This window comes from Oryzias melastigma, linkage group LG2 (genome assembly GCF_002922805.2).
Source record: "Oryzias melastigma strain HK-1 linkage group LG2, ASM292280v2, whole genome shotgun sequence".
NCBI lineage: Eukaryota > Metazoa > Chordata > Actinopteri > Beloniformes > Adrianichthyidae > Oryzias > Oryzias melastigma.
In genome coordinates this window covers 8,781,920-8,791,903 of record NC_050513.1, presented here as the reverse complement: position 1 = coordinate 8,791,903, position 9,984 = coordinate 8,781,920, and the positions used below count along the sequence as shown (strand labels likewise).

Genomic DNA, 9,984 nt, shown 5'->3' with positions numbered 1-9,984 from the left:
TAAAACCAAACCAAGAACCATTTTCAGCTTATTGTGAACTTTCTTCCAGTTCAATTAACTGTCCAGTGACCATCATGAAGAGACTTCAGCAACAAGGGGGTTGATGCTCCTTTTTTTTTTTTTTTAAGTTGTCCTGTTCAACAGCTGAGCCAACAGATGCGGGCTGAGAGCTTCTTGGGTTGGGCAGATTTTTATTTATTTATTTAATTATTTATTTATTTATTTTTTTTTAATTTCATTTTTATTCACTAAAAAACATACAACATAAACTTGAGTTGTAAGCTCAAGCATGATATAAAAGAAAAAAAATGAAAAGGGGACAGAAAAAAGCAACGGGGATTTATTGAGTATAAACCCCTGCTGTAATTCATACTAAAATTTTTTTATTTTGATTGTTTTATTTTATTTTATTTATTAATTAATTTATTTGTTTCTGTCATGTCTGCCGCTACACTTACCTTGTATGGCCAGGCTTCTGGTTGGTGTAATCTCCAGCGATGTCATTCACGTGTTGCTGGCTCTTCTTAAGCACGCCCCTGTCTTCCACCCTTCGCCGGAACGTCTCAGATCGTCTGTTTACTTCCAGCCATGCATTGGTTTGACAAGCCAGTCAAGATCCAAACTCCACGCCGCCTCGCCGCCGATAGACACAGACTTAAATTTTGATAAACACATTAAGGTAGTCACAAAGTCAGGCTATTATCATCTCAGAAATATGTATTAAAAAAACCATTAAAGATTTGATGTCTAAGCAGGACCTGGAGAAACTAGTGCATGCTTTCATCTTTAGTCGACTTGATTACTGTAACAGTGTTTTTACAGGACTACCAAAAAAATCCATCAGGAAACTGCAGCTTATTCAGAACTCTGCTGCTCGGGTTCTCACAAGGACCAAGAAAGTAGACCACATCAGTCCAGTTCTGAGGTCTTTACACTGGTTACCTGTCTGTCAGAGGATAGACTTTAAAGTTCTGTTACTGGTTTATAAAGCTTTGAATGGTTTAGCACCAAAATACATGACTGACCTCCTGACCCAGTATGTACCAGCCAGACCTCTCCGGTCATCTGGATCCGGTCTTTCATCAGTTCCTAGAGTCAGAACTAAACATGGAGAAGCTGCATTCAGCTTCTATGCACCACAGATCTGGAACAGACTTCCAGAAAACATTAGATCTGCTGAAACACTCAGAGTATTTAAATCCAGGTTAAAGACTCACCTGTTCTCAGCTGCATTTGATTAATATGTATTCAAAACTTTACATCCGCACTGTTTATCTATGCTTGTTTTAAATTAAAATCGTTTTACTTTCTTTAAATTTTATTTTAATGATCACATTTTTATTATTTATTTTGATTGTTTCTTCTACTGTTTTGTGTAAAGCACTTTGAATTGTCTCTGTACATGAAATGTGCTATACAAATAAACTTGCCTTGCGATACACTAAACCCAAAGCTTCACACGCTGGTCTACTTAGTAGTGGCTGAACTAGCCCTTACACTAAATAAACATTCTCTGTCGTGCTGGGCCTCTTGATACCATTTGTGCTTTAAAACAGCCGTTTACCGTCTCGATCTGGCGTGTACCAGTTCTCAGGAAAATATGTGACATCTGCCATGTATAAAGATGACACGGGACTCTGTCCGCTGTCCGTTAGCAGTAACTTTATTTCTGCAACTTCAGACTCCCAGGACTCCATTCTCCAGCAAAGCATCATGGGACATATACAGAGAGTTTCTGTGAGTCAGAATTATTCCTTAGGTCAGTTAAAATCTTTGAAAGGGCCATCTGAGTACTGTGGTTTGTCCTAAAACCAGATTGACATTTTTCTAAAACATTATGTACATTTAAAAAGTCATGCAATTGAATAAAAATTTCATGTTAGCAGAGTGAAGCAGACCCATATGCTGGAAGCCAGAAGGAATACGGGAGGCAGATGAAGATTTACAGTTTATTGTCCGTGGTTATTGCAGCGCTGAAGGGTAGATCCGAAATGGCGGGCGATGATCCAAACAGTGAGGCAGGTTGATGGAGTGTGGCTGGACAGAGAAGATCGGAGGCGACTGACCCAGGATGGCATTTGATGGATCGACCTGGGGAGGGCAGAGATTCAGGTAAGCGATGGCGAGAACACTAGATAAAAACTAGGCAAATACTGAGAGGCCAGGCTACTGCACCGTGTGAGGTAACGAACTGGCGATGACTACTGGAGCAGGCCTTCCTTAAGTTGAGGACTGGTGATGAGGTGATGTCCAACAGCTGGGTCCAATCGAAGGGGCACCATGACACTAAACCCCCCCCCCCCTTGATCCAGCGCAAGTGGAGCAAGCGGCCACGTATTCCTGCACGTCTTTCTCCATAGCGGGCCAGAAGAAGCGTCTACAGAGTAGGCTGAGGGTTCGATGGACACCGGCATGACAGGAGATTCAATAGGCTTGCCCCCAGGTGAGGACATCAGACCTAAGAGAGGTGGGGACATACAGTGTTCCAGGTGGGCAAGGTGCATGATTGGGTTCCTCACCTTGAGCTTTGCGTACTCGTGTCTTGACCTCCCAGGTAAGTAACCCCACAATGCAGGCATGAGGTATTATGGTGGAATTAGCTACGTCTTCTGAAGTACAATTTAGAGTCACCAATTAACCTATGAAGCATGTTTTTGGACAGTGGGAGGAAGCCGGAGTCCCCGGTGAAAACCCACGCATGCACGGGGAGAACATGCAAACTCCACACAGAAAGGTCCCAGCCGGGATTCGAACCGGGGCCTTCTCGCTGTAAGGCAAGAGCACTAACCACTGCGCCACCGTGCAGCCCGCCCCCGGTTCCCGATGTCATAATTCTGCTCTGCAAGTGACAGTTTCTTGGAAAAGAAGGGGCAGGGCTTCAGCTTACCTGTACTTTGTTCTTTCTGAGACAGGACAGCACCAACACCTGAATCAGAATCATCCACCTCGACAATAAACTGACGAGTGGGGTCAAGCTGAATTAGGATGGGAGCAGAAATGAAGAGGGCTTTGAGAGCATTAAAGGCTTTCTATGCTTCAGTAGTCCAGGTAAAAGGCCTGAGGGAGGAGGTTAGTTTGGTTAGTGGAGAAGCTATGGTGCTGTAGTTTTGAATGAACCTTCTGTAGAAGTTTGAGAATCCCAGGAACTGTTGGAGCTTCTTGGCAACAGCTTCAACCTTGGCCGGGTTGAGTCAGATCTGCCCTGCTTTCAAGACATAACCAAGAAACAAGATAGAGGAGACATGAAACTCACATTTCTCAGCTTTGACGTAGAGCTGGTTTTCCTGTAGACGTTCCAATACGCGTTGGACGTGGGTTTCGTGCTGGGCAGGGTCAGGTGAATAGATGAGGATGTCATCCAGATAAACAAATATGAAGTGATGATGAAATCCCATAGAACGTCGTTAACTAGATGTTGGAAAATGGCGGGAGCGTTAGTTAGCCCAAACAGCATTACTAGATATTCAAAATGCCCCAATGGGGTATTAAACACCATCTTCCATTCGTCCCCTTCTTTGATCTAGATGAGATGGTATGCGTTTCGTAGGTCGAATTTGGAGAAAATTCGTGCCCCCTGGACGGAATCAAAGACTGAGCTGAGGAGAAGAAGAGAATACTTGTTTTTAATTTTTAATGGTGATTTGGTTTCGGGCAGGGCTGCACGGTGGCGCAGTGGTTATGGCTCTTGCCTCACAGCAAGAAGGCCCCGGTTCGAATCCCGGCTGGGACCTTTCTGTGTGGAGTTTGCATGTTCTCCCCGTGCATGCGTGGGTTTTCACCGGGGACTCCGGCTTCCTCCCATCGTCCAAAAACATGCATCATAGGTTCATTGGTGACTCTAAATTGCCCCTAGGTGTGATTGTGAGAGTGAATGGGTGTGTGATTGAGGCCCTGAGACAGATTGGCGACCTGTCCAGGGTGTACCCCGCCTTCGCCCATCAGTAGCCGGGTTAGGCTCCGGCACCCCCGCGACCCCGAAAGGGACAAAGCGGTCAGGAAGATGGATGGATTGATGGTTTAGGGCACGGTAATCAATGCATGGCCTAAGTGATTTGTCTTTCTTTTCTACAAAAAAGAAATCCACTCCAACAGGAGAAGAGGAGGGGCAGATGACACTGGAAGAAAGTGCCTCCTGTATACATGTTTCCATGGAGCTTTTTTTCTGGACCGGTCAGGTTGTACAAACGACCCTTGGGTAGTGTAGCCCCTGGTAGTAGGTCGATAGAGCAATCGTAGGGTCTGTGAGGGGGTAGAGCACAAGCCTTGGTCTTGCTGAAGACAGTCTTAAGATCGTGATAACAGGTAGGCACGTTAGTAAGATCAATGTCCTCTCTACTGTTTGTTTCAGGTGGTCTTTGAGAAGGAAGCGCAGACTGGAGACAATTAGCCAGACAGAAAAACCCCAGTTAGTAACTCTGCATTGGCTCCAATCAAGCTGGGGATTATGCAACTGGAGCCATGGAAACCCCAAAACTATGGGAGTCTGGCTGGTATGGGTGATGTAGAGCTGTGTGTATTCTCTGTGATTACCTGATGTGATGAGGAGGATGGGTTGAGTGCGATGAGTGATGCGGGATAAATGTTGACCTCCTAGTCTGGCGGCCAGAACAGGGGGGTCCAACAGTTCTGTGGGTAACGATAGCTGAGACACAAGACATTGATCAATGAAGCTTTGTTCGGCACCAGAGTCCACCAGAGCCTGCAGTTCAATGGTTTTGCTATGTAAACAAATCTTGACAGGAAGAAACAGGAAGTTACTGGAAGGAGTAACATCCGCAGCACCCACCCGTAGCCTGTCTTTCAGCGGGGGGTTCTGCCTTTTAAATTGTGACATTTGGCAACAAAATGATCAGGCTCGCCTCAGTAGAAGCAGCAGTGCTCGTCTCTCCTCTTCTGTCACTCCTCGGGAGTGATTTTAGAATGGCCTATTTGCATTGGCTCTTCTGAGAGAGATTCTTGCAACGGATGGGGCGGAGGAGGTGGCAAGGTGAGGCGATGACTGGAATGAAGCATTGTAGAGTGAGTGGTGGTTTTCTTTTCCGCATGTCTCTCTTTTAGTCGAACATCTGAACATAAGGCTGCGGATACTAGCTCTTCGAATGAACGTGCCTCAGGTTGGGAACATAAGTGGTCCTTAATGGCTTCATTAAGTGACTGATAAAAGACCCCTTTTAAGGCTTTATCCGGCCAACCTGCTTCTAATACTAGGATACGAAAGTCAATTACATGGTCAGCTACTGATCGTTTGCCCTGTTTAAGTCCAAGCAGACGGCGTGTAGCCTCGCCCTCCTTACGTGGTTGATCAAAAACTAGCTTGAACTCAGTCAATAAATTATCAAAAGGCAAGTCGGAGATGGGGTGAGCAAATAAATACACTTGAGCCCACTGCAGAGCTCTGCCCCTGAGTGAGTTGATTATCAAAGTTATCTTACTGTGATAAGTTTCATAATATCTTGGCGCCTGTTGGAAAATCAGCTGACATTGAAGGAGAAATCCGCCACAGGACTCCACCTCCCCGAAGAAAGGCTCCAGCTGCAGGCGGAAGTTTTCGTGTGATGTAGGTATGGTGGCCGCTGCCGAAGCATCAGCATGCAGAAGTGAGGGGGCAGGGGCGAGAGTCAGGTTAGCTATGCGGTTCGTTGAGTCCATAACGGCTTGGAAAACACCGTCAACTTGGCGAAACATATCTTGTTGTGCAGACGCTAATTGCTGGAGGGAATCAGCCTGTCAGCCCAGGATGCCTTGCTGGGAAACAATGAATCGTAGCCCTTCTGGGTCAGCTGGATCTTGTGAATGGCCAGTTCATTCTGTCATGTTAGCGGAGCGAAGCAGGCCCAGATGCTGGAAGCCAGAAGGAATACGGGAGGCAGATGAAGATTTACAGTTTATTGTCCGTGGTTATTGCAGCGCTGAAGGGTAGATCCGAAATGGCGGGCGATGATCCAAACAGTGAGGCAGGCTGATGGAGTGTGGCGGGACAGAGAAGATCGGAGGCGACGGACCCAGGTTGGCATGTGAAGGATCGACCTGGGGAGGGCAGAGATTCAGGTAAGCGATGGCGAGAACACTAGATCAAAACTAGGCAAATACTGAGAGGCCAGGCTACTGCACCGTGTGAGGTAACGAACTGGCGATGAATACTGGAGCAGGCCTTCCTTAAGTTGAGGACTGGTGATGAGCTGATGTCCAACAGCTGGGTCCAAACGAAGGGGCACCATGACAAAAACAGTTTTTTCAATAATTTTACCTAAAAATGGTAAGTTGGATACAGGTCTATAATTATCCATAGTACTTGGATCTAAGTTACTCTTCTTCAGAAGGGGCCTCACCACTGCCATCTTACAGGCAGTGGGGAAGACACCCGTCTGAAGAGAGGTATTTACTATGTTTAAAAGCTCCTGCTCAAAGAATCCATAACATGTTGTTAAAAGAGAAGTGGGGATGGGGTCTAAAAGGCAGGTTGTAGTTCTTGGTTGGGAAAAAAATTTGACCAAGCGACTTCTCATCAACAAGGACAAAACTCCCCAGTGTTTCCTCAGGTAAAGACAATGCCACTGACCTCCTAACATTAGTGCTATGCACCGGTTGAAGGTTAGATCTAATAGCATTGACTTTACTTTGGAAGTGGTTCGCAAAGTCCTCACATGCAGTTTCTGAGTGAGGCATGATTGGTTTATTCAAATTTTTGTTGAATAAAAAATGGTCTTAAAAAGAAACTGGGGGTTGTGTTTATTGTCTGTGATGAGTTTCGAAAAATAAAGAGTCCTTGCTTGTTTAACGGTATCATTGTAAGTTTTTAGTTGATCTTTAAAAAAGTTATAATCGACTGTTAAATTTGATTTCCTAAACTCTATCTCTGCTCGTCTGCAGATTCTCTTTAGATTTAAAGTAGTCCCAAGTGGTGTTGGAGATGTTTCAGAGCTGAAACGGGAAAGACATCAAAGAGTTATTCTGATTGATGAAACAATCACACGATTGGATGGAGCTCTGTGATCTGAGCTCAGCAGTCAGAACTGGACTTGAGGAGTCCAGCTTTGGAACCTGCAGAGAACCAACAAACAGCAGAAAGCCACACTGTGGGAAAGACTCCACACTTCTGACTGATGTTCACGTCCACTTTATTCTTCACAAAAAAAGATTGGAACAGAAAAACAGAGAAACACTTCTAATCTCTGATACAAAACATGAATCACAACAGCACATAAACACCAGTCGCACTCTTTATCTGAGTGCTTATTGTAGCTTTTTTTTTCCCACAAAATGGTAACTTGCTCACATGACTCAACAAAATTTGAACTGCAGTCAGTTTTAGTCTAAAACAATAAAATGAAATGTTTACCTATCAGATAAAAAGTTAAGAAAATACTGCTAGTGTTGTCATGGTAACACATATACATTGTCTCAGAGAATAAACTACAACCACAATGGTTAACTTAACTCTAAGCAATATAATAAATGTACAAAAAACTATTAATAAAAATTAACCAACAAAAATTACACATTATCAAAAAAATCATAAAAATCAAACCTTACCGTCATAATTCTGAACAAAACATTTCAACTTCCAAGTATTTGTAAAGACATTTCATGATCAATTTAAATATTTTTGTTAATTAACACAAAAGTGAAACTCATGATGTTCAGAATTATTTACACATTTCTTTACTTTGATCAATGTAATCATAGTGACTTATAGATGATGAAAACCTAAAAAAAATGGTTTAAGAAAATGAGAATATTCTATCAGAAGAATCATAAAGGATGTTTTCAGTACATGTCAGATTCAGAAAAGTGTTCTTTTGTCTCCATTCAATAATCACTTGTTCCTCCTTTTCATTGAATGACTGCATCAATGTGGTATGGAGGCCATCAGCCTGTGGCTCTGTGTACATGGAATAAAAGCTCAGGTTCATTTGATAGCTGACTTCAACTCATCTTCATTGTTGGCTCTGCTGTCTCATCTTCCTCTTTAAAAACACTTGATAGGTTTTTTTTATTGGGTTCAGGTCAGGGAATTTGCTGGTTGATCAAACACAGAAACAGATGTTTAGGGATAAGCAGGGTTAGGTACCTCTAGTAGAGTGGAAATGATCCAAGTTCTGCTGGAAAATAAAAGCAGAATCTCCACACAGCTTGTCAGCTGTGACGTGTTTTAGAAACCAACTTCTTTTTATCAACTGACAGACCGTTTTGAGGTCTTTATCATGTACCTGTTAACCCATTCAGAGTGAACTGTATCCATATCGATCTAATCTGTCTCTGCAGATTAGGTGAAAGAGGAACCCATTTCTTCTCAGAGTCAATGCTAAAGTGAAAGAATTTTGAAGGTATTTAGTCTGGGGTGGTGCTATCAGTGTAGACGCTTCCTAAAAGGGGCCGTCCTCACTTTGTGATGTCAGTTTATGAGAACCAGCTTGTTTTTGTGAGTTAGGAGGGGCTGGTGCTCAGAGTGCACATTTTTTGAGGATTACACAGAAATACGTGAATGGATCATAATACTGCTTTGGGATTGTTTATAATGAGGAATGAACATTATAATCTACTTTTAACAGCTTGTTTTACATGACCCTTTAAAAAAGGGAAAAATGTTTTTCACAATATTTAAACCTTCCTAGTTAAACCACTATAATCTTTTCTTAACATCTCCTCTGCTGAGTTTCCATTGTTTTCAAAAAAAAGGCTTCTCTCTTGTATGAGTTCTCATATGTCTTTTGAGATGATATAGTTCACTAAAACGTCTATCACATTCTTTACACGAAAAAGGCTTCTCTCCTGTATGAGTTCTCATGTGTTTTTTTAGACTACATACATGGCTAAAACTTCTATCACATTCTTTACACAAAAAAGGCTTCTCTCCTGTATGAGTTTTCATGTGTGATTTGAGATGACCTATTTGACTAAATCTTGCGTCACATTCGTTACACAAATAAGGCTTTTCTCCTGTGTGAGTTCTAATGTGTTTTTTGAGACTACATGGAAGGGTGAAACTTTTGTCACATTCTCTGCAAGAAAAAGGCTTTTCTCCTGTATGAGTTCTCATGTGTAATTTGAGTTTATATCTAAAGCTAAAACTTTTGTCACATTCTCTGCAAGAAAAAGGCTTTTCTCCTGTATGAGTTCTCATGTGTGTTTTGAGTCTATATGCAAATCTAAAGCTTTTGTCACATTCTCTGCAAGGGAAAGGCTTTTCTCCTGTATGAATTTTTATGTGAATTCTGAAGTAAGACTTTGTACCAAATCCTTTACCACATTCCTCACAGACATAAAGTCCTTTGTCAGACTTAGTTCTGGTGTGGGCAGACATATTTTGTGTGATTCTTGTTCCATTGCCAGACTTAATACAGGAAAGTCTCTTTTCTTTTGGGGATTGTTTGTGTTTCTTAACCAAAGCTTCCTTCTTGATCTCTTTTCTAACATCAGAGTCACACTGACCTTCTGACATGTGAGAGCGGGCCACACTTTGGACATGACTTGTGTCTCTTCTCTTCCTCTGATCTCTGTTCTGTGACTCTGTCTCTTCATCTGGAGTTGATGTTGATTCTTCATGTTGGTTTCCTTCTTCATCCTGACTATCAGTTCCATTAAAGCTCTGCTGATTGTTTCCATCTGCTTCACTCTCAACATGTTCCTCCAAAGCAGGAATCTCCATCAAGGTTTCAGTCTCCTGCTTCAGATCAAGCTGCTCTTCATCCTGACTGATGCAGAGTTCTCCTGGTTCCTCTTTCATCGGGGAAGGTTCTGGATCCTGCAGTTCCTCTGGAGTCTGTGGAGGTTCTGGATTCTCCTGGTCCACTCTGAAGTTCCTCTGCTGGTTGCAGAGATCCTCTTCAGTCGACCAATGCTGGGGGAGGACTGCAGGGAGACAAGCACAAGAATGAATTAACCCTATACACACATATATATAGTATTTAGTACAACAATAAATTTAAATCAGTCTGAAGTTTCACTTGACTTGTTGTTATTGGCCAAATAATTACATCAAAA

The 9,984-nt window shown here is 42.8% G+C and overlaps 1 protein-coding gene across 1 annotated transcript; it reads right to left on the bottom strand.

Annotated features, from left to right (window-relative positions):
* Window positions 1-7,101: 7,101 nt before the first annotated feature.
* Window positions 7,102-9,532, bottom strand: LOC112138465 (gastrula zinc finger protein XlCGF49.1-like). The gene has a single exon (XM_024261020.2). It carries the CDS (start codon window positions 9,440-9,442, stop codon window positions 8,669-8,671), a length of 774 nt encoding a protein of 257 aa, XP_024116788.1. The 5' UTR covers window positions 9,443-9,532; the 3' UTR covers window positions 7,102-8,668.
* Between the last annotated feature and the right edge of the window lie 452 nt (window positions 9,533-9,984).

Bases quoted from the DNA above. Each gene is read 5' to 3' on its own strand.
- LOC112138465 (XM_024261020.2), bottom strand. From the start codon at position 9,442: ATGTCAGAAGGTCAGTGTGACTCTGATGTTAGAAAAGAGATCAAGAAG.